The sequence below is a fragment of the Erithacus rubecula genome, assembly GCF_903797595.1.
Source record: "Erithacus rubecula genome assembly, chromosome: 8".
Classification (NCBI taxonomy): Eukaryota; Metazoa; Chordata; class Aves; order Passeriformes; family Muscicapidae; genus Erithacus; species Erithacus rubecula.
In genome coordinates this window covers 15,571,106-15,598,803 of record NC_136659.1, presented here as the reverse complement: position 1 = coordinate 15,598,803, position 27,698 = coordinate 15,571,106, and the positions used below count along the sequence as shown (strand labels likewise).

At 40.9% G+C, this 27,698-nt stretch overlaps 2 protein-coding genes across 6 annotated transcripts in view; one reads left to right on the top strand and one right to left on the bottom strand.

Moving 5' to 3' along the window:
- Positions 1–336: 336 nt before the first annotated feature.
- NFE2L2 (NFE2 like bZIP transcription factor 2) lies at positions 337–22,151 on the bottom strand. Of its 3 annotated transcripts, XM_079310344.1 has the most exons (6): positions 21,924–22,151; positions 18,728–18,790; positions 4,421–4,690; positions 4,168–4,263; positions 3,652–3,831; positions 337–1,710 (listed from the first exon to the last, which is right to left on the bottom strand). In XM_079310344.1, the coding sequence occupies exons 2-6, from the start codon at positions 18,737–18,739 to the stop codon at positions 508–510; spliced, it is 1,761 nt and encodes a 586-aa protein (XP_079166470.1). In that variant the 5' UTR covers positions 18,740–18,790; positions 21,924–22,151; the 3' UTR covers positions 337–507. The 3 variants fall into 3 exon arrangements, with proteins under 3 accessions (XP_079166470.1, XP_079166471.1, XP_079166472.1); XM_079310345.1 differs by lacking the exon at positions 18,728–18,790; XM_079310346.1 differs by lacking the exons at positions 3,652–3,831; positions 18,728–18,790; positions 21,924–22,151 and adding an exon at positions 15,701–15,870.
- A 2,085-nt stretch (positions 22,152–24,236) lies between these two features.
- AGPS (alkylglycerone phosphate synthase) overlaps positions 24,237–27,698 on the top strand; it is a 74,559-nt gene continuing 71,097 nt past the window's right edge. The window contains exon 1 of one of the 3 annotated variants that reach the window (XM_079310337.1): positions 24,237–24,636. In XM_079310337.1, coding sequence (XP_079166463.1) covers positions 24,534–24,636 — 103 coding nt within the window. In that variant the 5' untranslated portion in view covers positions 24,237–24,533. Of the gene's footprint in view, positions 24,637–26,031; positions 26,051–27,698 lie in introns of those variants that run through there. The other 2 variants (XM_079310336.1, XM_079310339.1) reach the window with 2 other exon arrangements.

The following is a 27,698-nucleotide window of genomic DNA, read 5'->3' as shown; positions in this document are numbered from 1 at the left end:
AACACTGAGTGTCAACTTTTATACAACATTAATATATTAAATATAAAGCAAGTATAATGTGTAAGAAAAATGGGGAACAATATTGCATATTTATAAAAAAATATCAGAAGCCATCCTTGGTCTTGCAAGAAATTATATTTAGAAGGCTAAAATCATTTTTATTTATATATATCAAATAAATCTATGAATATAACAATAGATAGGAACAGTATATAAATATGGCATATTTAAATATTTACATAGATGTGGAAACTAGTCAAAGTGGTGCTATAAGAAGGAAATATCTGTTACAAAGTCAGATTAAAAATTTTGTGTATGTTCATCTGCAGTATGTGATTAATTTTCAACTCGCATCTTCCGTAAACTAATTAGCAACTTTAAAATTATCATTGCATAGACTTACTTGACAAATATTACTTAATTTTGCATTCCACCTCACAGTAAAAGCTATCATGATAATGATACAAAAATAGTAACTCAGAGAACAGGAGCCAGCTGTACTGCCCTTCAAAGTTTAGTCCCTGACTTCCTAGTCTTAGGAACAAGAAAGACATTGCCATCTCTAGTTTGCTGCAGTGAATATTCACTAGGAGAGTAAGGCTTTCCATCTTCATCACGTAGCATGCTGAAGACCTCGAGGTACAAGCTGGTGAATTGTTTTTTCATTTCATGAAGACTCCTGTCATGCTCTCCTTTTTCCTTAAGCAATTTCTCTTTCTCATCTTTTAGGTTACTCAAATCATGCTCCAGTTCTACTATATTTTCCAGTTTTCTTTTACGGCAATTTTGAGCAGCCACTTTGTTCTTGCCTCTCCTGCGTATATCTCGAATAAGTGTCAGCTGGGCTTCATTGAACTGCTCCTTAGACATCATTTCACTGAAGTCCGCAACAGGGAGGTTGATGATTTTTTCAACGGGAAAAGGGATCTGCAGAGCTCTTGCTCTTTGCTCATCTCTTGTGAGATGAGCTTCAAGGCGGCCTGGAGGTTTATCTTTTGTGAAGGGAGCTTTGGGCTGGACAGGAGCAGGAGGGGGTTCTTTCTTTGGTGTGGCTGTACAAGGCAAACTTGGCGTTTGAGTGCTTGGCCCTAAGGAAGAAAACACTTGATCCTCGAGGTGCAAAGAGTACACGCCAGCACTGCACTGCAGCAGACTTCCAGGAGCACTATCCGTGTCCTCCACTTCAGAATCACTGCAACCCAAAGTCTTATCTGCATAGGCAGATGATTCCACAGAGTGTTCCGGCGATGCAACGCTGGAACTTGCATTCAGTGAAATACCAGAGTCGGAATCCGTACATTCTGCTCTGGTCCCTGAGCCATTAAAAGCTTTACACAGTGCAAAGTCAGAAAGATCAATAGGTTCACTTAGAATGTCTGCCAGGGACTGACTGATTGTGTTCGTTGCTGCTGCATCACCGTTCACCTTTGTATCAATAAACGTGGTGTAAAAATCCTCACAGAAATCAGGGTTTGAAGGGGATGTGTCATTTAAAGAGTTCACACTCAGCTGGCTGGTGTCTTCTGGTGGCAAAATGCCGGAGAAGGAGCACTCCATACCGTCCAGGAAATCTGGACTGCAGTCAACGTCTTTTTTCTGCATGGGTAATGAGCTGCAGTAATTGTAGCTGTTGTGCATCTCTGCTGGCTTGGCTTCAGGGCTCGTGACTGTGCTCACCTCAGCCAGGTTATCATTTTCAATGTTCAGGACCTAGATGGGGAATGCAAGGGAGAAGAAGCTGAGCAGCACATCTCCAATTGATAAAACCCTTTTCTACAACCCAAAAGCATTAAATAGCTATCAACATGGACACAAAGGGGTTTTATAACACCACTGTAGTCTAGATGACTACAGCAGCCCTGTGCTATAAAGAGGGAATCGGGGAAGACAGAGACCAAAGCAAGAGCACAATACAACTTGTTCTGGACAAAGTTTAGAGGAAGAGAGCAGAGGCTCTAGGGGTTAAGAGCAAGATGCTGAAGACACCCATTCCAGTGTGTTATGGAAACTACATTGAGCCCTCCTGTTCTGGTAATTGCTAATGGGGATCCTGGAGCTGCCAGGTCTGCACTCCTCACAAACACCACTGCTAGGAATGGCATGAGTGCAGAAATGTGTAAGTCCTGAATGAGACTTCATGAGCATGTACACCAAACAATTACTTGTAGCACTATTACTTCCATGTCACAGTTCCTCAAAACCAAAATTCTTCTAGAATGTACTGAATGAAGGTGCTGTTCATCACACAGCAGTGTAATTCCTGGTGAAGTAAGAAGAGTGCTAACATGGAGCCTGGCAAACACACGTTAGTTCAGCTGGCTAACACCAGAGTGAGCATCAGACTGCTCCACTGATGGGCTTTCTTTCACTGGCTACAAGAACACCTTTCCAATGGGGTGGCAGTTGCCTAACTGAAGCTGAAATAAGCAGGCCTGCTGTCCCCTAAGAATTACTTAACTAGAGGTTGTCCATGGCTTAAGCTAAGATTTTCAATGTGAGAGCTCTTTTTCCATTTCTCTAAACATAATTTGTATAAGGCAGTGCCCTCATTTTAATTATCTTTTTTTTCCACAAAATTATTTAACTACTATTCAGAATTACTGCAGTAGATTATTTTGGTTTGGTTTCTTAATGTATTTTCACCATCACTGCTGCCCCTTCACAGCCAATTATCCTTGTTACTTATGTTTAGGCCTAACACAGCAATCAGGATAGAAAACTATAATAATATAGAAGAATATAAAAAAATATAAAAAGATTAAGGGAAAAGGGAGAGTGGCAGGAAAAATTCAGCTCCTTTCACTTTAGTGTTTTGAAATATGATTCAGATTTATGGGCACTCCACCAAGCAATCATCTCTTGCATTAATAGCATAAAGTAGAGTAGCAGAATGCTGCAAAGCATGATGACATTCTACAGTAATATATTTGAAAATAAATTTATGCAATTTTAGAGTAAGATATAAGGAAAATAGAAATATAAACATGGGATAAAAATCCCTACATATTCTCTGTATTAGCAAAGTGATTTTCTTGTTCCTTTGAAATATCCAGTTCATGTACATTACACAAGTTGTTCTTACTGAATATATTTGAACAGCATTCATATAAATACACCTGACTTTTGTGTACCTAAATATATATTCTATTATCAGTTTTAAAAAACCTTTTCCTTAGATAAAAGTTGAATGAAAAAATCATCATATTTACACAATCAGATACTGCCAAAAAAGCCCCCCAACATTTACAGTAACACTTGTGAAAACCATTCCTGCACTAGATTCATGAGTCAGAAGTGGCAATTTCTGAGCAGCTGAATTTTAACAATGATCAAGCTGCATCAAGTTGCACACAGAGGCAAACTTGCTAAAGTGAGGAAGTGACTTGCTAAACGTGAGGAAGTTCTAAGTTCCTTAATGAAAAGTGTTTCATTAAGGCTTATACATAAACAACTAATTTAATTCTTGCCACATGTTTTTCAAGATACTCTTTTTGAAAAAACTAAAGCCTATATTGAGTTATAAGCCCTCTACAGGTGTAGAAACTGAGTCATAATCACCATCTGTTCAGATGCTATTGCACTGCCTTCTCCAAAATACTACAGTCCTTCAAAAACATCATGCTTTGTTCTTCAGGTGCTTATCATACTAACCTGTAACTCTGCAAGGGACAGTAATTCTTCCCAAACTTGCTCTATGTTCTGCATGTTCTCTGCATCAGTGGGCTGTACTAGATCAGGGGATTCAGGTGGCTGAGTTTGATCAGAGGAAACAAAGGCTGGGTTGCTATTGACCTGAGCAGGAACCAGTGACTGAAATGCAGCTGAAAAAGCCTGAAGGGTTTGAACAAAAATTAAAAAGCTGAAGCAATGATAACTAAAAAACGCACTCAAAAAACCAGATGTGCATTTTCCAAAGCAAAAATCTAGTTTTTGGAGATCTACCATTTCTGCAGAATAAACATGTATTTCTTAAGGAAAAGCTTTTTTTTTTAATATAATGAAATAATATAAAAATAGGCTGAAAGCCTACTCACTGCTTTATGCCAGCTGGAGCCAGCTTGAGGAAAAAACTCAGGATCACAAATTAGTCCAATGCTTAATCACAGAAAACATGAGACTGACCCTGTGAAAGACCACCCATGAAACCACTGAATTGTGCATTTTTACCTCATGCTCATCTATAAACGGGAAGGCTTCTGCCAAGAGCTGCATGCAGTCATCAAAGGACAAGGCCTCTGCTTCTGGTTTTGAAGGCTCTGTGGGCTAAATAGGAGAGTAATGAAAAAAGGTTACTGCATCTTTGAGTGATGAAGATCTTCCAGTACAGCAACACATGCACATTCATTTTAGGCAGCCATTGGCATGATGCCTTCCTGTGAATGGCAACAGGGTTACACACACCCAAAGCACTGCAGTTTACCTGGGAGAAAGCAACGGGTGGCTCAGTATTTTCTGACTGAATGCCCTGAGCTGGCTCCACTGGAACAAATTCTCCTGTCTCTTCGTCTAACTCCAGCTGAGCCAGCAAGGCTTCCTCCTGCTCTTTTTTGAGCTGCTCCTGTCTTTCCTTTTCAAGTTTCTTCTGTTTCTCGAGTTCATACTCCTTCTGTCGCTGACTAGAATCAAAAACTTCACGTCTGGCCCCAAGGTCTATATCTTGCCTCCAAAGGATGTCGATCAAGTTCATATCCTGCAACAGAAATGCTTCTTTTAAGCAAGTTTCTCCCCAGCAGAACTGGTTTAGAGCAACAGCAAAGCTTTTAATCTCTGTTTCAAATGGGTAGACTCATGTAACTGAAGTTTATTCTCTTAGTCCTACAAAATAATAAAATATGTCCTACCAAAAATAAAATATGGCTCTATGTGACCTTTCTGAAGTGTGTGATCTGGTGGTTTGGTTCCTGTGGCCCACACACAGGCTCACAGAAACCAAGAATTTATTACAATTGGTAAGGAAATACAAAAACTAGCCAGAGGATAAATATGTTCTTCTTTTTTGACTTGTCTCATAGAAAACATGAAGATACAGAATGGATTTGTCACAAATAATTTTTAGGAGAAAAGAGAGAAATTGAAAAGTTTGACCATGTAGATTTTTTTCCACACATTCTTGTAAAACTGCAAAAGCTGACTAAAAACATGATGGAGGTTTCCTGAAGTAACTATAATAGCCATACTGCAAAATGTATTTTATAATATTAATTCATCTTAAAGATGGTATTCATCTTAAAGATCAGCAGAACAGGGCTTCAGAGCTTGAAGAGAATCTGGTTTCAAAGACACCAAGTGACACATCATCACTAGCACTAAAGACAATTATTAAGACTATTAGTAAAAACATGCAATTTAAAGCTTAGTCTGTGTTGATGTTCTAAATGTGGCTGGTTTGGAGCAGCTGAGTATAAACAGTGGTTGCAGGGTCTCAAATACTGTTAATGAGTTGGCCCCTGGTTAATCACAGGGTCCAAAAGGAATTCTGCTATTTAGGAAAAAGCAATTGCTTAATTTTTGGCTACAATTACTTTTAATTTATTGCATCAGGGTTTTTTATTGGGGGAGAGAAGGGAAAGGGGATTGGAGGATTCTTTTGTTTTAGTTTTTTCTTGTTCAAATAGTCAACATTTTTAGGGCTGAAGTCAAGAGTATTTTCTTCTATGAAGTAAACCTAACACTTGAGATTTATCAATTTGTATGTCTGCTAATAGAGAATTTTAATACTTGCTAGCCACATTTTTCAGAGGGGTAAATGCCAACCATTTAGCTGGTGCCTGGAAGTTTTTGACTTTACATCATGTTTCATTATGCTTAAAATTACCCTTTAGGGGCAGCCTGTAAAAATAATGTTCAGTGTTGGGCATCCTCATCAGATTAACACACTACAAGCAATACACCAAACACTGCATTTTATTTAAACAGAACCTTCCTGATTCACCCAGCAGATCTACACCCAAGATACATTTTTTTGCCATCACATCAAATTCAAACATTTCCTCCTCTCTGAAGGTTATTTTCAAATAGAGAAGCAAAGCAACCTGAATGCCAGCTCATGCTGCCATTCAGAATGATTACATCTATACAACAGCTATGGCAAAAAGCTTTAGGCCCAGTCCACATCTGAACAAACCAATTCAGTGTCCTCATTCCACAGGGCATGAACGACTTCTACTGGTAATTTAAAAAGTGAATTTTTACTAAAATTAAGTAGTTACGTAAAATATCTTTGTGTAACACAATGCAGGCACTTCCAAATCTAAAACATATTTAATACACCTTGCTGGGAGAGACCAAATGCAGCTTTAATGGCCAGCAATGAAGAAGCTGAAATCATTACAGTGGCTGCCCAAGACAATGTTTGGTCTCTCCAGACTGGCAGGGTAAAACGAACTAATTAAGTTCTGCAGTAATTTGAGATACTGCAATATGGTATAGCTTCATTAAGGGCCAGTAGTTTACCAGCTGCTCAGTGTCTCCTTCTGCAGCAGATCCAAAAGTGTTTCCTAGTCTCTCTGAGCATTTGCAATATGTTCTGGATAAAAATGCAGGATCTGAATTTTAGAGCTCACATTTGAATTTTTCATTTACAAAGCACCATTAAAAATGTGACTCAAAAGATTTTTTTTTTTTGTGCAAGTGTGTGTATAATGCACAAAAATATCAGAACTGGTGATCAGTTTCAGGTTAAATCATGAAATCAAGTTTTTCTTTCTGTAGTTACAGAGCTACAGAAGGCAGAACACATTTTCCCTAAGAAGAAAATCCATGTAGCCTTAGTAAAAACCTTAAGACTCAGCTATTACACCTTTCAGCCTTTCTAATGGCAATATTAATTATCAAAGTGAGTAGCTTTGGGCACTGCCTCCTTTGTGGGATGTCTCCAAAGACACCAGCTGACCAAAGAAAATGCTGTGGCTGTACAGCACTGCCTCTTTGTGGGTGCAGCAGCCAGTTCAGGATTCTTTTCTGAATTAATATGCTTGCATACTTATCAAGATTGTCAGGATCTTGAGCTGTTGTTTGACAAATATAACAACACTGATTGGCTCCTGTCACCATTTTTCAAGGGACCATATTTAGGTCAGTGTCTTATCTCTGGCAGAGAGTTGAGCTTTGCCAGTCACGCTCTACCCTTGTTGGGAGTCCTTTAAATTTTATTTAGTTGTGCTAGTGACACTTGAAACCAAAAGGATGGGTTGTTTTGTTCTTGTTACCACCATGTAAGTGTAAAAGAGCCCTCTTATTTTCAGTTTGAAAAGTTGCACATAAAAAAATAAATACAGCAATATTAGTCTTAATTTTGAATAACAATTCAACTAATTACTCTTCACATAAATGGGCTATATGGAGGGAGTGTTCTTCTGGTCAATATGCTGATATGTAGTATCTAACAGCACACTGATTTAAATATTAACCTGCCACTTAACACTTATCTCTAATTTCAGCCAATGCTTTTAGTAATACTTTCCTTTTTTAAAAAAAAAAAAGTATTCTGGTCATTAGACCAAAGCCTGAGGTCAAAGTTAAGGGAGTCAACATTGACCAGTGATTCACTGAGGAATGAATCACAACCACAAGCACGAGGTAATGGCAAAGAACTCTTAAAAAAACACTTGCAGCCTAAAGCAAACATTTTGCAATTTTGTTCCTTTAGCCTCCCTGCAGTCTTCCTCTATTTCCCTGCCTTGTTGAACACCAGCACACACACACACAGAGCTACCCACACAGGCATTCAACTTCAGGTTCATCACTGAAGCAGTTTTCCCCTTCTACTGTGAAAGCATCCCCTAAGTAACTGTGTACTCCATGGCTGGAGTGTTAAAGCTACAGCTATTAAAAGGTGTTCTCCTCTCCTGTGCCAGAGCGACCTGCTGTTTTTAGATGCCTCAACACGATGTGCTGGTGTCAAAGACTCGTTTGGAGGGACAAGGGAGCACAGGCTGGCAGCTCAGCTGAACACGTGCACCCGGAGTCCTGTGAAAGCCCATCTGACCCTGGCTGGCTGCTGCCCTTCAGAGGCAGGCTGACCACTTCCCTGACTATCAGACACAGTTTCTGCAAAGGCACAGCCTCATGTGACTGCCTCCACAAGCGCCCACTTGTTCTTTCCTCCGTTGTGCAACTGCTGGGATTGCATCAGAGGAAATGATGGGTTTGGCAGCGCCTGGAGGCTGTGCAGGAAGAGCCCAGCCTGTGCCCAGGAGGGATTGCAGCCATGGTGCTTCCCCCTTGCCTGGAGCTCAGCTCATTCCCTCTGAGCACCAACGCCAAGGCCAGGGGCAAACACATTATGGGATTTTACAGTGCATTACTGTCATCCAGCTTTGGAGGAAATGGTATGGGTTTAAGATTTTCACAAGCAGACAGAGATTTGATTTTGGTTGATTTTGGTTTGATTTTCTTCCCAATTTCGAAGACAGAGAAACAACTTCCCTCAATAGAAGACATTTTTGCTTTCCCATGATCCATGAAAGCAGGAGGTGCCTTGTACTGATGGTTTGATTTTTCTGTTCATTTAGAGATATGCTCTTCCAACCACATTGATAGCTTAGTTTGGACATATAAAGGCACTTTTAATAAGATAAACATAAATGTTAAACAATTCACATTAAGCCACCATCTGGCCCCCAATGGAAATTTTCATGTTTTAGATTTACATATCAGCATTTGCCATCTGGGCAGAGTCTGTTATACATTTTATGAGAAAATCTCCAACTACATTGTAAAGTTTGACAATTAACTCTTATTGCTCCTAAGCAAACATTTGCAGAAGGGTAAACAAAGGAAAGAGACCCCGTTTTCATGTTACTTTCATAGACTGACTTCCGTGCTTTAAACAAAATGCTAATCTTTTGTTTCATCCCTGTCTGGTTTATCTAACTGGTTCTGGTGGTGTTTGAACAATAAGCCATTTACAGGGAGGCTTGCTAGAATGAAAACATCCAGCAGTCCAAGTGTCAGCAGAGAATCTCAGCACCTTCAACCCACTGTAACCTATCCTCTGGAAACAGAGCATGTTGTGAGGTTTGTGCATTTACTTCAAAAGTCATGGCTTTTGCACCATAAATTGAGATAACACAAGTAGAATCTCTCACCAGACAAGGATTTGTTTTCCTTTCCCATGATCTGTTAACACCTAACCCCACAAAGAGATGATTTCACATGCCAGCATGAGTCAACAGAAGAGCAACAGAATCAATGGCTATTGCATCCAGCAGGGAGCTCAGGCCAGCACCACATGAGGAGCAGGAAAGCATTCCTAGAGCTTACTCACAGAAAGAGACAGGGCAAAGTATCCCTCAGTTCTTACCTGTTTACCAGAAAGTGAAGGGAATGAAGAAAACATTGACCTTACATGTAAAACATGTACCTTACACTTCTGCTTTAATAAAAAAAACCATCTTGGAAGTGAGACAGGCTCAAGGACCTGAGACACTTCAAGGCCAGAATGAAAAGGCCATCAAGTAATATGGCAAGTACCAGAGGAGCTGGAAGCATCCTACCACTTAAAAAAAAGCACAGTGGAAGCAACAGCTGAAGGTTTTCACTTCATTATCCTCTGGAGGAACTGCTTTTGTTCAAGTAGTTTTTAAGAATTACTTTTAAATAATTGAAGGCTGTCAGATGATCTCTAGCATCTCTGTAACTACTGCTTGGTTTTCTAAATCTTTTTCAAGGTAAGTTACTTGATTACAGCTTACAGTTACAGAAAAAAATTCTGGACACATAATCCTTATGCTTAAGAGAAGGCACAGAAAGCAGATAAAGTTAGCCCAACACCCTAACTTTTCCCCATTCTTCTCAGTTATTTTTAAAAAGGGGATGACAGAAGTGACTTACACTGGTGGGCAGAGGGGTACAACAGCAATTTCAAACATCTGAATTCAGGTTTGGAAGTGTGACAGAACAGACAGCTGTCACACAAAGCCACATGAGAGCAGCCTGTGCTTTGTGAATATACAAGGTCAAATCCCCAGCTGCCCTGCAGAGCTGTCTGCTGTCCAGTATTTTTCACCAAGACCTTCTAAGAAATCTGGGAGGAAACCAGGAGCTTGGATGGATGCAAGGGGATGTCTTTTTTCTGTCTTTTAATACCTGTGTCACCTAACACTGGTGTGACTGTATTGACACTAAGCCAGTATGTTTTGACTACACCAGCCTGTTTCTCTTTCTTTATGCCCATTTGCTCTTCCTGGTCCTAAAGTCTTTGGATGCCTGAGCCACAAAACACACTTAAAGCCCTGGCAGGCTAACTTACCTAGGAAAGGACTCACAAAGGGTTGAAAAGCCCTAGCTTGAAAGAAGTGATATTGCAAAAGAATTTTCACTCCCTGTATGTATAAATAAACCTGTTGAATGCTGTCCACGCTGAGCGTGCATCTTGGGACATTCTTCTGCCCAACAGAGCCAGTTCCTGAAATGTTAAGTCTATATATGCAAATTACTATTTTCTTCTAACATACATCACATATTTCAGACTGTACCTCCCAATTTATTACAACAAGCTCTCTTAATAAATGTCAAGTTGTCAGGATCTACACCTATAAATTAGATTAGTTGAAAAATTCCTTGGCTGGATTGTTCAGCATTCTTAAGCAAGCTTCACTACAAGCCTTGTCTAAGGGCATTACTCTGACAAAGACTGGGATAGGTTCTGCCTGGCTGGAAGTACAATTCTGGGTAGTACTCCCCCAGTCTCTCAACCCTCACTCCAGAAACAACTTCTCTGAGAAGTGGATTATTTATGTATTTTAGCTGAAATGTCATCTTCCAGGAATGGTGTCAACAAAAGTTAAGTCTAAATTATGTACAGCTCTCAACATGATGGTTTTCTTGAACACATCCCATGTGTTTAAAAATAAAAAAAATCCCAAGCTTTCCAAACTGCCAGGGAAAAAAACATACCTCATATATACCTTGTAAAAAATACACCCTGTATAGTGAAAAGACAACTTTCTTTAAGCCTAAAGAACATTAAATGAGTAAGAATGTAACTGCAATAAAAAACAGCTGTTGAAGGCTGCTTATGGTCATTAATGTACTAACTTTATTTCAGTTCCAAAACCTGTAAAATTCTAATGCTAACAATAAAGCAAGACCAAAGCAAGTAAAGAAAAACACCTTCATCAGAAACACAGCAAGGATGAGGAAAAGGAAGAACACAGAACAGTTTACTTCTTCACTCTGGCAAGTCTTCTTTTTCTGCAAAATCAATCAGTCCCCACCTCCCTGACACTCCTTAGAACACTGGACATGTGCAAGTGCCTCTCAGCACTCCCAGCCTGGGGCACAGCAGCAGGAGCAATACTCTCCTCTCTGGCTCAATCTCATCATCCATAGTCAGAAACATGGACTTGTGTCCTTTTCCCAGCACATCTGGGCTGCTCTGAGATGACCATTTATGGTACAACAGATCAGGGAATTCTTGCCCAGTGCTGCAGATCTTTCTGCAGAAGACTGTTTTGTGATCTATCTCAGACACTCCAGAAGCAGCTGTGCTTCTCTAAATTGTTTAATCAATGCATATTTTATATGCTAGGTTTAAAATAGTGTGAGCTTAATATCAAGTGTTGGTTTCCAGCGACTGAATGGGGTCTGGACTGATCCCACCTCAACGTACTTAAAAAAAAAAAAAAAAAATCCATTGTCTCGTTTGCATGGCTTACAGAAAGCAAAATCTTAAGTTTGATATTAGTACATATTTTCTTTGTCCAGTACTAGATCTATCATGCATTTTATCTGTTCCAAATTTATTTCTGCCTTAGTCATAAAGAAAAAGAGTATGGTCTAACATGGCGAACTGATGACACTGAATTTTTCTTGAATAAACTGAATTATGCCCATATTTACAAGTGCTACCATGGCTGCTCAGAACAAGCTAAAAATGGCCATGGCTGTCATCCCACTTCTTCAAACTTAGTCCTAAAACTCCTGACATCCCAAAGTGCTTTCTGAAGCATCTGTTTCTAAAGCAATGAGCCACATATGTTTTCAGAGCTTTGCTGTTTTAGTTCAATGGGTTTTTCCCTTTTCAGTCTTAATTATATCATGCTAATCCAACTTTCACTTTTCCACAGTATATTTGGCCAGTAGTGTTGCAGTCCCTTACACTCTAGTTCTGAATCTCTCTTTCAGCTTAACAGAGTTATGGACTTGCTATTTCTTTATCTTGCATCAGCAGCATTACAAAATTAAGTCAATAAGCACAAAAAGTTAATATGTATTCAAGTTACATCCTATTACACAACTTGCACAATGAACTTGGGAGGCTGGCAAAAATATGGGATTGTTTTCATTAGAGTGGGCTAGTCTGTCTATTTGATTTCACTTGATACATCACCAAAATTCTGCTCTGCAGCCCCAACAAGTGAGTGATTCTGCTGTGGCTGACTTTCCAGCTGTTGTCTAATCACCATGTACTGCACCACATAACTCCATTTGGAAAGGTATTCAAACAGCAGCCATCTCAGACCATCTCTTCCTGAAATTAAATATGGCTTTAATGGCTTTATTTGTGTTTGGGTTGGTTTTTTTCCTTCCAAAGTTAAAACAGCATCATAATGAAACAGGCATTTCTTGAATTTTATAATTTATACAACAACAAAAGGAATTCCCTATATGTAAACAAATAATATAAGAAAAATACTGCTGATCTTTTAATCACTGGAATACAAAAGCCTTTGCATCCCACTTCACTTTCAATATTGAACCTATAGTATTTGAAAAACAGTTGCCTGTTAAATTATTGTCTTCAAGCTATTGTGCCGTACCCAGCCAAACATGTACTCTGCAGACATTGCCACAGGATACTCACTACTTTATACACAAGAGGATTTGTTTATAATAGTGGCTCAGTCATCTGGGAAACATGATCCAGTCAAATTACAGCACATTATTTTGACCAATCAAAAAATCAGGAAGCAAAATGAACATAGGAACAGGAAAAATAACCTAAGAAACTGCAAATAACATTAAGTTGTATAAATCTCAGGTTATAACCTATTATTTTGATTTCACACCTTTTGGAAAAGCATGTTTCAAACCAAACATGAAAACTGTGTGTTTGAGGGTCCATACTGCACCACATTGACATCTTAGTTTAAAATGCCCATTTCCAGCTGTTGTTTTGCTGATGGCTGGGCAAGTGACAGGGTCAGCACCTGTATGTCATTACAGCTGCACCAAACCTGGATGTGCACACTGCCTACACCACGGGAGGCATGTCTTGTCAGCCTCCACCTCACTCATCTCACAAGCAACTTACTTTGTTAGTGCTGCTAGTGACCAAACTGCAGTGGCAAGCAACTGGAGTGCCTGGGTGAGTTAGAAAGCAATGAGGTTCACCCAGTGTCCTGCTAGCACATACCCAGCAGTCCTCTTTCAGAAACACTGACAGCTACTGTGGCTGCATCAAGGAAATTCCATATGAACACCTCATCAGGCAGGGTACTATCTTAAGACTAAAAGCTTAAGAATAGGGTTATATTGCAGAACCAGTGTTTGCTCCAGATGTGCCCCCATCTGGCAGAGTACACAGGTACACAGTCCCCACTGCAGTCTATGGGGCACAGGTGTTAAATACCATCCTGAGTCAGTCCTGCAATTAACATGTTCCTTTTCACATATACAATCCATCTAGACACTGCTGGGAATTCAGTCAGTGCACAACTCTCACTAAACAAGCAGCATCAGGGGTTCTTTTGAGTGTTCAGCCTCTAACACACTTACTATTTAGTTTCTGCAAGGGGAAAAGAAACTAAACCCAGAAAAGAGGCCAAAAATACATTTCTATTCAACTGCTCACCATTGGGCAGTACAGAATCATAACAGATTTGAGAAAGGGATACCCAGAGGGGCATGTTTTAGCTGTGCCAGCAATATCTTTCCAAAAGAGTAATTCATGGTTAAATGGCACTTTGAACTTAATTTGACACTGTGAACAGCCTTCACTAGTGACATACTTCAGTCAATAATAATACCATTCAACTTTGCACTGTTGACCAAGAACACTCTGCCTAAATTTACATAGAGCATGACAGAAATCTCTATTCAATTTGCATGAAAGGAGTTCATACAGCTTTTCCCTTTCTCTAGCCACACCAAGATACATGAGTTAGCCTTCCATAGAACAAAGCAAGGGTAGATTTAACTCATTTTCTTAAGCACTTGTAATCCACACGTTTACCTATAAAAAGCAAGCCTCTAGAAATCATCAGGCCCCACAAAGGCTTCAGAAATCTCTTTCACATGAAGGTCCTGCAAATTTAAACAACTAAATCAGAAAGCTCAATAAGGGCCAACAAGTCAGGCATCTACATACATCCTATTTCTGTCCACAATGACAGCTTTTGCTTCAAAAATGTAAAGCCACTGAGAAAGTGAACAATAACTGGGTAGAAAACTAAAGCTTTGTCAGTGTGGGGCATTTCAGCCCTCACTTTTCAATTTATAAATTCTGAAAGCAAAAGGATCTAACTCATCTTCCAAGGCATAAACCAGAGCAGGTAAAAGGTTTTATACCTCTTGCCAAAGTAATGCTTAGTATCTTCAAAAGAGCAAGAAAACTGCAAAGTTCAACCACAAGTAACTGTCCTTCCATCCAAATCAAGAGCCTCCACTGCCCACCATTTTCCTCAGACCTTCTTCCACGTCTGTTCCCTTGGATATACAGTAGCCCATTTTCTCAAAAACTCTCACCCCAAGCTTCATTTTCAATTTAAAATACTTCTATGGGTCTGACCACAATGACACTATTTCAGAATAATCTGAAGCACTCCATTAACAGCTTTATTATTTAAGTGGCTTCCACTCTTCACTTTACCAACAAAAAGAAACTCTGAGAGATGAATAATGTCTAGAGATGTATGCATAGCTGTCAGCTGAGCAAAGACCCCAAGAGTGGTCACCTGCAGACTAGACTCCTGAAGTGGTCAATGATAAAGGATTACAAATCAAGCCAGAAAACATTCCATGGTACTACATTATTTCACTGAGTCACAACAATTTATACTAGTTGAAGAATTAACCTGATAACATTATAGTTCAAATACTAAAACCAAAATAGCACAGTATCAGAAGTCACTGTGCTTTAATTCTCTGTTACAAGCTGTTATAGCTGTTACAAAGCTATAAGGCACATTAATATGATGTGCATTCCACTGCCAAATAACTAAATTTAAATAATTTGGAAGACCAGCTGTCAGAAATCACGATTTAGATGCAAATATGAATTGTGGTTCTCATATTATGCTTTTTTACTGACTTGCTTCTTTTTGCACCTTTTGGCATCTTAAATCCTACTTGCTTCTAAAGTTTACTCAGTTTTGATTTATTTTATAAATATCTGTGACAGTCTTCTAGAAATTCCTCAGCTGACACAGATCTGCTCAAGACTCATCCACAACAGAAACAAAGCCAAGTGTGAATATAATTCTGTGTCCTAGAATAAAAAACATGTCCATGCATCCCATGTCAAGTAATTCACAGCAGATTGCACCAGGTTCTGCAGTACACTCGTACCAAGGACACTCCTTGCCTTTATTATCTGCACTGGTGAGACATCAGTGACTCCTGCTGTGATAGTGGTGAAGTGAAGCATTAGTGTCACAAACTGGGGTGGAACACCTACACTGACAGGTCTTGGATGACCTCTGCTGCTACAGTCTCCATGTTCTCCTTCCAGCCAGGAAGCATCTGAAAACCTTACCCTTCTGAGCTGAGCTGCACCAGCCTTCAGAGCCACCCACTCATCCCTGCCATCCTCTCTTGTCCATTGTTCTGCTACCCAGCTGATTGTGGAACAGGTCATCTGGTCACATAACCGCACGCAATGCAACGGGAAATACCCTGATTTAGAACAAAATTCAGTCTTCTTACCCAACAGCACGTAACTCAAGCAAACAGCTCCTGAAGGCAGGAAGAAGAAATGATGAGGAGCCCCTGCCCAGGCAGCAGCTGCAGAGCAGACATTGAAACTGGCCCTCTCACATGGGAACAAGCAGCATTCCCAGTGCCAGTCCTGCACCAACCACGTGCTGCCCGGGAGTTCTGAATGGGGATCTCCCAATGGGGAGCCCGAGCAGCACAGGAATTTTTCCACTCTAATTACAGCAATAAGTAGGAAGATACTTATTTCACCACAAGGTTTCAAACAAACTAAAACCCACATGATCTTTTTATCATGGCTCTTTGACCTGAGAAGGAAGCAAATCAAAAGTCACAGCAACTTTTCACGTAACTTAGCTGTTGAAAAGTCACTGCTTTAACATTTTCTAGGTATTAATTTTCAAACATAGCAAATAGACACACCCTTAATCGTAAAATAAACCTCCTCTTACAGGCACGCTATCAACCAAGCTCCTTCTGAGTCAATTTCCCAAGCATGCAAACTTTGTTTCGCAAGCTGTCTCCAGGAGTGAAATTTTTGTTGTACTTACAAGAGACAGCATGTAAAATCAATACAGCAAACAGCAATAAAACTTTGAAACTACAAGACAGAAGTGGGAGCAAGGAGGGAAAAGTTGGTATCTTTACATTTCATAGCCATACAGAAGATACTTCCTTAAAAGGTTTTAAAGAGATGGTTTCAAACTGATCTTACATAACGTTGTTGCTGCAACTTCAATCTTAAAGGAACTTTCTTTCCCTTTCTCTTCTGTTTTTTAACTAGATTGCTAATAATAATACTGAAGAAATTAGGCTAAAAGTGTGACTGTAAGTCATGTACAAAATTGAGTGGTTTCAATTCCCTCAGTACTGCAACAGCATCCACATGAACAGACATACCTTGTGAAATGGTTTTGTTTACATTTAAAGACAGAAAACATTAATAGTCATTTACAGTACCTTTCAAATAACTTTGCTAAACAAAAACTGGTTTATATTTCTTCTTCCCTGTATAAAAACTGCAGCTAATCAGGCCCAAATCAGAAATCTGAACTGACATAATCAAAAGACTTCAACTGCATCGACAGTGCACAAATTGCAGCCACCTAAGTATTTTACTCAGAAATAAGTATTATTTCTAATATTTCTATATTCTACTACAGCTGTATCAAACTTGTGCTAGGGTTTAATAATATACTATTGAGCAGCACTTATACACTGCTGGTAGGACAATGCTAACTTAACTTTGATTTAACACTCTTATTATCTCCTAATAGCTTTCCAAGATGTCCAGAACAACATGTCAAAACATCTAAGTACTTTAAATTTTGAAGTGTATATTAACATATAAATTAAGAAACAAATACAAAGCCAATGTATTGATAAATAACATTGAAAAATCAATGTGTCACTTCAAGAAAACACAGAAAATATTTCACCTAGAATTCAAAATAGCAAAAGACAGAAAACATAAGATTCTTCATAGGATAAGGACAAATGCTCCTCTCCAAAGCACTCAAATAATTAAACACTTTTATCTGTAATAGAAGTTGTTACAGATTGCTTGGTTACCCAAATTAGTATTTAATTTAAACTATGGTGCCAAATTAATACTTAATTTAAATGTATTGCTCTGAGAGACTTTGCTTCCATTTGAAATGGCCACTGTTGGCATATACATGTCAAAGTAAAGCTAAAGTAATATTACAACAAGGTAATACAATGGGAAATATATTTTTTATTTCGTTATTTTAAAGAAAAATTAAGTAATATGTACGTAGAAATCACAGAAACACAAAAGTGGGTGTCACTCTGTTTCACTACTGTGCTGCACAGAGCAGTAACACTGCTCTCTTACTTTAGAAAAAGTTCAGTGCTGTAAGGCAATTAAATTCTTGCTACTGCCAATTAATACGTGACTGTCACTAGCTTTACTTTGCCCACACAGAAAGCAGTTACTGGGTAGGAAAGCTATAAGCACACAATGCCTATCTTTAATTGAATGCATTTGCCAGTATCTGTTCCAGATAAGCCTTCCATGGTTTCCAGCACAGATAGCACTGCCACCTTCAGTTCTTACCGCTGGTTTAATTGTTTACTTTAATGAAACAGATATGCCATAAAAGAATTGCAGTTGAGCAACTCTGAGGGGCATTGTGGTTCACTGTATATCAGTCATCCTTGCATAACACAAATTCAAAGTCATGATTTCCAGCTCCTCCTCCGTGACTTCTCATTGGTCATACTGGAAGACTTGCAGAGGTAGCAAATGAAGTGTTTTCAATAGCAATTAAATCAGTTTATTGCTGAAAAAGGACTGAGCGGACCAACGTGTCATATTCTTTCCCCTTCACCTAAAGCAGCATTCTGTGGCACAAAGTTTAACTTTGGTATAATAAACTAGATCAGAAAACTGAACAGACTTCAAACCATTTCAAGTTTTCTAGGAATGTGCTACATTAAAATAATAGGTTACTTAGAGTTGGAATGAGATGGAGGCCAAAGCAAACTTTAACCAGGTGATTAACCTGGAGCCTTTGCAGGACTTCTTGCTGGCTGCAACTCAATCAGCAGGGGATTAATATTTAATTCATGCCAATGGGTTACTGCCTGAACTTGTACGGCACTGGCCTCAGCCAAGCCAATAATTGGAAACACATCACACTTGCACAAATTGGCCTAAATTTAGTGAATGGTTTATTAATTTTAAAGCTTATCTTTATAATTGCAAAGAGGAAAAAAAAGAAAGAAGCAGTGCTCAAGATACAAAAATCAACCTAATTTCTTCTTCACAATGAATCACAAACCCAGTGTTACAGGTATGGGTACACGTGGCACCACCACTTACTGGCATCTTCATCTGGACTTTCTGTATTTTCTCTTTCTCCCTCAAGTTCACCCTTTTCTGAGCCTGCAATTGATTATTTTCATTCTCCTTATAAAGTCTACTGCATTCCAATAACTTTCAGAGACAAACTCCATCAGCTTTTGCTGTTTTGAATTTTCTTAGTTCTACTAAAGGGACAAATACAACAAAATTTTACAACTATGTATGAAAAACTCTAGTAAGGAATAGTATGAATTACTTTTACTAAGAACAAATACTTCACCTGGGACTTTCTACTTCTTGAGTGTTCCTCAACATCACCTCTCAAAGCCCAGCAGACTCCACAGGTATGTGACATATTTTAACAAAATAAGTATGTTCAAGATGCTATTGCTACATTCATTTCAGTCAGGATCACAGAAGTAGCAGTAATAATCAAACAGGTATTTTTCTGCTTTGCAAATTTAAGAGGCAAAGAAAGCAAAAGAAACCAAAATGGTATTCAGGTGCAATAATAAATACAATAATATTTTTCAACCATTTCCCTGTTTTTATACATAACCTATGGCATTCTTATTCAGGATCAATATTATAACATTTCTATTTTTTCAATTAAAAAAGAATAAAGTAAGAGACAGAAAGCTAAAATTTATTCTTGCCCATGAACATTAGTGGGAAATGAACATAAACCTTCCTAACTACCCACACAGTCCTATAAAAATATCACAATTTCTTTAAAGCACATAAGAACATCCAGCTGCCTTCTGCCTACAATGAATGTTCTTTTTTATTCCAGTTTCATCTCTTTCAAGTATTTCCCAATAAACTTTCAAAGCCAATCTCTCCTCCATCTCTGAGTACTAAAAATTATTTTCAAGACAGATAGTCAGGTTTTCTGAGACAATGAACTAAGTTTCTAATACAGCTCTAAGTTCTTGGCACATTTTAAAGACATGCTACAGAACAGGGTTCATATGATGGACATTTACTACACTAGTAACAATATCCAATTAGCTGCTCTCCTGAATGAATTGACAAGATCAGCTCCTGCTAGGCTACATTCATTTCAGCCAAACATGCTACACTGCATTATACCTAACATTAGTTTAACTGAAAAATATTCTTTTGTCAGTTTTGAAGGAAAGAAAGCTCTGCCAATATAGCTGGATATCAAGGTGAGCACAGAACTACTGGGAATGTAAAAATAAATGCATTTTTACTTAAGGAAGTGCTTGTGATACACTTTCATCTACTTCCTCCAAACTTGTCCTCCATTTTAGTAGATATCAATATATTCAGAAATAGGGACATTTCTTATTTTTATTCACACAGATACATGAATATATATATATATATACAGATATATTGATCAGATATTCCTATTCAATAAGGTTATTAAATCTCATTATCAAGAATATTAAAAAAAAAAAATTGAAAAAGAAAAGAAAAATAACTGAAAAAGCTGACTTGCTGCCAGTCCTGAATGTGCACATACTCACTTATTTGTCTGCTTGGTTTTGCTATTTCGTGACAATTAGTCTTACTTCTAATCTAGTGCAACCCACAGCTTCATTATTTGTGTTGGAAAGGGGATTCTTTTTGCCCTCTTGTTGTGAGGGTCAAAATTTAAAAATTAAGTGGTTTGTTGAATTTTTTTACATGATTACAGGAAACCTTTTCAAAAATTTCACATTTACTGAAGAGAAAAGCTACTAAGTCCTGCCTTCTCAAGTGTGACTTGACACTCGGACCACTTGTTCCACTGCAATCTTTTTTCTTGGATGGTTTGAGGTCCATGTAGGCAATGCACAGGGGAGCATCCTCCTTCCAGGCAGGAAGGCACAAGAAGGGAATGCTTTTTACAGGAATACTGCAGATGATAGCCCTCCTAACTCCCCCAGAAGCATGTAGATGAAAGTGGAGGTTTTGCATTCTGGTTCAGAAGCTTGATCAACCCCTACACACTCACCTTTACTGCTATAACTATTGCTACTAGGCACAAAGATACTAAGAACACCCTTCCCATCTGTTGGCTTGCAAAATCTGAGGGGCTAAATGCAGATCGTGTTCCCCCTTGCTCATTCTGAGTGAATGTTTTATGGTACAAGGTATGTGAATTTTACATTTAATGAAAACATTTTGGACTATATGTCAAAGATGATGATAAGTTGCTATCTACAAAACACACTGCCTTTTCGTGCTAGGTCTGCAGGAGAAATCAGCAGCTGCTGAGCTCAGATAGGAAAAGTGCAACAGGTGGCTTAGTAGAGAGGGTTTGACAAAGCAGGCAGATGAGTAACAAAAGCGAGGTTTCTGGAAGTCACAATGAATTGGGGAAGAAGGTACAAAATCACTTCTTAAGGAATTGGTCTGTTAAGAGTACCTGAGGAATGAGACCAGAAGTGCCTGGATAATATAGGCAGAACCAAACTCACAGGGTGCTTACAGGCCAAGACAGTGATTTCTGTCTCAGTATTTGCCAACAAACCGAGGAGGCAAGGTGGAGGTCATGGCTAGAGAAACAGATGGGCCAAGCAGTGCTATGAACAGCCCAAGACTCGAGAGGACATATCCAAAGAACAGAAAAAAGTACATCCCATACTGCTGGAGGGATGGCACCTGTAGGAAGTACCCACTTATACATCCCAAGGCATAGATAATGTTAGAAGAAACTCTACTGCATAGCATATATTGTACCAACACACATCAGAAGAGCATCAGAACACTTGAGTCTTAATTTTGCAGTATGAAAAGAATTAAATCAGCTCCAGAACAAGCTTTAAGCATTACTTCCTTAAACCTAGCATTTTGTTGATAAGGATACGTTTCTATTCAAACTCCCAAGAAAAGCACAATTATATAAATTTATAACGGAGTTCAATTATGTTTTCAGTTATTCAGGCAGCTCTTGAGCAACTAGTTCGCAACACAACAGTGGTGAAGCCGCCCAGGCTCCGAGAGAAGCGGCTCCGCAGCACGTGAGCCCAAAGCAGGACCACGGCAGAGCCGCTGGCCCGGCAGAGCCGGCCCGGCTCCGTGCGCCCGAGCGCCGAGCGCTGCCGGGGGCTCCCGAGGGCAGCTACCGGGCCAGCCCGCCTGGGCTCCGCGGCTGCGGGGCCGATCCGGACCCGCGGCGAGCCCGGAGCCGCCCGGGACAGCGCGTGGTTGTGCCAGAGCCCGGAGCGGGCCCGGGCAGCGGCAAGCGGCGGTAACTCACCCGAGAGCGAAGCGCCAGCGCTCGGGCCCGCCGGGGGCAGAGACTCCAGGCTGCGCCCGGCTCGGGCAGCCCCTCCGGAGCCGGCGCCTCCCCGGCCGCTCCCTCGGGGGCGGCTCCGGCCCCTCGCCCTGCCCGGCCCTCCCCGCGCTCCCCAGGCTGCGGGCGGCGGCTGCGGGCGGCCCTCGGTGACCCCGGCCCGGCCCGGCCCGGCCCCCGGGCGGCGCGGCCCCGCCCCTACCGTGACTCAGCACGTTCCGGGGGGCGGGCCGGCGCCACGTGCTCCGCGGCTCGTGACGGCCGCCCCGCCCCTCGCCCTCACGGCCGGGCCTGCCCGCGCCGCGCGCCGCTCTCACCTGCGCGCCGCCGGCCGCCTCGATCTCCATGGCGCGGGGCCGGCTCCGCGAGGGCCGGCACGGCGCGGCGGCGGCGGCGGCTGCCCCGGCGCCGCCCCCCGCTCCTTTCGGCGCTGTTTGGGGACGGGGCCGCGCCGGCACCGCGGCCGCCCCCGCGCTCCGCCCCGGCCCGGCCGCGCAGCCATTCAGCGCCCGCCGGACCCGCGGAGGCGGCAGCTTTCCCGGCGGCGGCGGCCGTGCCGGGCGCCCCGTCCGCGGTCCCGGCTCCCGGGGCAGCCCCTGCTCCGCGTGTCGGTGGGTGGAGGAGCGGCCCTGCTCCGGGCGAGGCCGGTGAGTTCGGAGCTGGAGCAGGGAGCACTGCCGGCAGCCCGGCGGGCAGCGCCGAGGGACGGCAGAGCCCCGGGAACAGCCCCGTGTGCGCCGGCTGCCGCTGCCCGGCATCGCATCCCGAACGAGCCATCAAACCAGCCCGAGCGGGAGAGATTCGGGAGATTCGGGGTTGGCCTACAGTGTTTGGGATTGGTAGCTCCGGGGGAGGCTCCCCTCGGAGCGGCGTACTAGTCCTGATACCATCTTATCATCCTTTCACGGGTATTAAATATGCAACACACATTAAAACAACACATCACAGCCCCCACGCATCTACTCCTCAGGAGTAACAAAGCACGTGCCAGAGCATGCCTAAAAGGGCGAATGCCTTAGAGCAGACAGGCCACAGGCTGGCATCCTTACACGTCTCAGAATTGCCAAATTATTATTATGTCTTATCTTGAAGCACCTGTAAATACGGTAAATTACATTACTCAAAGAGCAAGCTGAACTCCCCTTGAAAGCCCAACAGTTAATCAATTCAGTGCACTGAATACCACTTCGAAAAGGGTCTGCTGCCATTGTGTGCGTAGCCTGGCTGAGAGTGTGTGTGACACTATGTACCTTTCAGATGATCCTTTGGTCGCTCCTTCAGCCTTTCAATGACTAATTGAACCAAATAGTGTGAATGGTGAATTGGGAAACTGTTACTAAACCTGATAAATCTCCCTGCCATTAATTTGCGGGTGTTTTGTTCCTGTGCTTTGCAGCCAGAGCGCTGCGCTGTGTTTCTCTCAGACCCTGCTCTGGGTCATGCACAGCTGCTGGGATATTGGTGCCATTTAAACAGAGCCAGGGTGAAGATCTCATTTTCAGGTTTGCCCTTCAAGGTACAAGGCTGTGACATTACAACTTAAAAAATAGCACAAGTATATAAATTTGATACGTCTCTAATAATTTAATTTGCACCTTCATGTTGCAGCTGTGTGTCTACCCAAAGATATCGCTTGATGTAATTACATGAAATTGATATATCCCTTGGAAGAAAGAAGAACCTGTAATTTAAGTCGATTTCTTATATGCATATTTGGTAACTGTACAAGATGCAGTGGAAGCACTTCCCTTTGCAATGAAAGTTTAGTTAAAGCATTTCCATGGAACCACTAAACACACTGGAGGTCTAAAGCAGGAGATGTGCTGAATGAGTTAGGTATATTGAAGCAGCTCTTTGATTCCCTGGAGGTAGAAGCAAGGTGACAATGAATCATTTGTAATGGAAAACAAAGAGCAAAATTTAAAGTATATTCCTGTATATTATTTCTGTAGTACCACTCTGTTTTGAGGTCTGAAAGTGAACTCAAGTAAATCCAACAAGAAGGACTCTTGTTGAAGATTCTGGAGAAACTGAAGCAGAATGTTACAAGTTTAAAAACCTTTTGAATGCAGCTGCTGCCAGTTCCTTGCAAATTCATTAAGTACCACCTTTTGACTTTGTCAGTATTATAAAAGAAACAGTAAGCAGACCACGTTAACACAAAAGGGGTAATACACAATGTCAGTTCATGAAAAAATGCTGTGAAGCTATAAAAGTGTCTTTTCTACATTCTTTATTTAATAGAAAACAAAACAAAAGAAAGTATGAATCTTAGGCATTGGCATAGGTTGTATCATAGTGCAGAAATAGTATGCGGAGCCAAGCAGCTTGCTTGGAGCCTGGGGTGAAGAAAAAAATGGCAAGGACACTTTCTGGTCTGGCAGATAAAAGAGCACTGACTATATATTTCATTTGCCTTCCTTACCTAATTTCTTTTCTCCTTTCCTTATCTTCACATGTTGTGCTCAGGCAGACCAGGACTTCATTTCTAATGAGAAGGCAGTCATCCAAAAACCAGCTTAATGAAAGTGCTGTGTTGCACTGGATGATTCCTGCTGTACACTGCTGAGGAATATGGCATTGGGAGCTTCTGAAACAAAGTACCTGCAGTGCTTTTGTGATATTGCCCTTTTGTGTCATCAAGCAATCTGGAATACCTGGAAACACAGATTTGTTTGTGAGTTGCCCTTTACAGATTTTTATATAGTAACATTTTATATAGTAACATTTTTAAGAAAATGTTTTCAATTAACATTGCATCTTTTTAATCTTGGAGTTTATTTGGGATACAGTAACATCCCCATATAGTATACAGGGAGGAACCCGGCCCTGCAGTGCTCTAATCTCTGGTAATCTAAGTATAAACTCTTGACCACAAAAGAAAAATCAAAAAGCTTTTTTTTTTGTTTGCCATATTCCTGTTTGTATGCATTCATTTACCTTATAAAAAGTACATAACTTATTCTAGATGTATTGACACTCATTATTGCAGTATTACATTTTATAAGCAAAGAAAATACATATAATTTCTGGGAAATTCAAAGTAGCTGAAGTAGTATATTCAAGAACAACTCAAGGTGGTACTTTACAAAGAGGATACAGAAATTTTTATTACACTTATTTTAAATAAGTGTCATAAAATAACATGTTGCCTATTTTGATACTAGACATTCTCATTCCTATTCTTGCATTAGACTTTTTCTCAATTGTAATATTTAGAAAAATATTTATTTTCAGAATTTATTCTGATATCTTTTAATATTCTTTTTAAAATTATATGCATAGACTTTTATATTAATTTATATTACAATATTTGTGAAACTTGATAGTGCCACCTACTGCTGAAAAACAAACTTTTTAAAGACTTGCTAGTTTGGGTAGCTTCAGATTAAACAGCAATGTGAGAAACTATCTGTTGAAATAACAACTTTCAAACTTCTGAAACATGTTAGAGACAAGTCCTGACTTGCCAAGTCAGCTTCAGTCAATGGATTTCTGACCTTTCAACCAGTGACTATTTTGACCGAAACTGTAATGAGAAGTGACTCTGAGGATCTTGGATTTTGAGGGGTTTTTTTTGTTGTTGCATTTTTAAAGAATTTTATTTTAAAATCAGTCCCTGTGACATCCCTAGAAAAGCACTGATGAAAGGAATCAGTGAAGCAGCATTTATTTTTACCCAGTGGTAGGAATACATCCTCTGTTTTAGAGAGATCTCAGCATGAAATGTAAACCACAGCCTGGAATTAGCATCACACGTGACACAAGTTCTGTTCCCTTCTTACATCACAGTCATGAGATGGACCATAGATCCCTGCTTGCTAGTGGCATAAGATGGCATGTTTTCAGCCACCATGGAATTCATCTTCCCTAATCCCTGCCATCTAAAAGTTAAATGAGGTTAACATCTAACTGAAGTGCAGTGCTGGTTCTTCCATGTTTTCATGAAGACCATGTGCCTAGTACTAGTGAAGTAGTTACCATATGCCTACAACATTTGCCCACATCCCAGACATTAAGTATTGGTTATGATTTCATTCCTGGGAAACATGGAAATACAGGAAGTGGTAAGCCTTTGTACATGAATATGAGTAAGTAGAATATACAGCCTTAATCTTCCTGAGGAAAGTTCAGCTTTAAATTTGACTCGGAGTCAGGAGCAGTTATCTTCTGCTGGTACTTGTCTCATCCTGTAGAATAAGCTGGCATTGATATGATTTGAATGGGTGATTGCCAGTGTTTCTGTCTTGTTACAGCTTGATGACTTAACCTTAGAAAACAACTTCCTTTCAAATTGAAAAATTATTGAGAACAATGTATTAGAAAAGATAAAAGATAACACATGGGTGTTTTAGGTATTGCTGATCAGTGCTTGCAGTGTCAGGGCCTTCTCTGTTTCTCAGACTGCCCTAACAGGGAGCTGACTGGGGTGCACAAGGAGCTGGGAGGGGACACAGCTGAGACAGCTGATCCCAGCTGACCACAGGGCTATTCCAGACTGTATGATGTTGTGCTCAGCATATAAAGCTGGGAGAAGAAGGAAGGAAAGGGCAATGTTTGGGCTGGGGGTATTTATCTTCCCAAGTCACCAATAACTGTACTGAAGCTCTGTTTTCTTGGAGATGGCTGAATGCCTGCCTGCTGACAGGAAGTGAATAAATTCCTTGTTTTCTTTGTTTGTGTGCGTGGCTTTTGCTTTCCCTATTGAACTGTCTTTATTTCAGCCCACAGATTTTCCCACTTTTACCCTTCTAATTATCTCCCCTATCCCACAGGGGTAAGTGAGCCTGTGACTGTGTGGGGCTGAGCTGCCCACTGAGGTTAAACCATGGCAATCCTGTTTCAGTGACCAACCTGGGCCTCAAATGCTTTGAGGTAATGTCAGGTTTGGTCAGAGTTTGCTAGACTGAATTCATAGCTTTTAGCTATCAATTGGCAGTGTTGTACTTGCCATAGGTCTTGCTTGCCCTGCTGTGCCTTAGTCTAGAGCTTGTTAGTGGCTTCTTTTCACTCTGGCTGTTTGCTGTAGGGCTTATCATCCTACCCAGCTGTGCCTGGGAGCACTTTGATAACAGCCATGGCAATGTGCCTGGGCTGGTCCATGGCCTGGGCATCACTGCTGGGCCAGACAGGCTGCAGCTCCAGTGTCAGCTTGAATTGAAGGGACTTGAACTGTGGATAAGTCCCTGCAGGAGCAGGACAACCTGAAGTGTCTGTGGTTGTGGATAAGTGTTGGAGCAGAAGCATCTGTGGCCATGGATATGTCCATAGCACAGCAGGTACACCCCTGGAGAGACTGTGGCCCTTGGATAAAGCTGTGCTGGAGTCACTTCCAAGTGACTGTGGCTGTGTGAAAGGCCAGGCCACATCAGCTGTACCCTGCAGGGACTATGGCCCATGAGTACATCCACACTGGAGCAGGTCCACCCCTGCTGGGACTAGAATCTCTGGATAAGCTCACACTGGAGCAGAGGCAAGGGTAGGAGTCCAAAGGGACCAGAGATGGAGACTGTAGTGGATACACCTGTAAATTGTTATAAATTATTATCTGAATTGCATGTTACAGGATTACTGTAGCAGGAGCCACTGCCAGTGGAAAAAAAAAGCCTTGCAAGAAGTGGGGCCTGTGCAGCAGTGACCCTACCTGAGCTGGCTTTGGTGCCCAGTAACTCCACACAACACAGCAGCTCTCTGGTCCTGAGTGACCACCAGAACAGATGGAGCCAAACATCCTGGACT

Coding starts and splice junctions, on each gene's coding strand:
- NFE2L2 (XM_079310344.1), bottom strand. Junction 4,264..4,420: donor CACCCGTTGCTTTCTCCCAG/GTAAACTGCAGT, acceptor TCTCCTATTTAG/CCCACAGAGCCTTCAAAACC. Junction 3,832..4,167: donor CGTTTATAGATGAGCATGAG/GTAAAAATGCAC, acceptor CAAACCCTTCAG/GCTTTTTCAGCTGCATTTCA.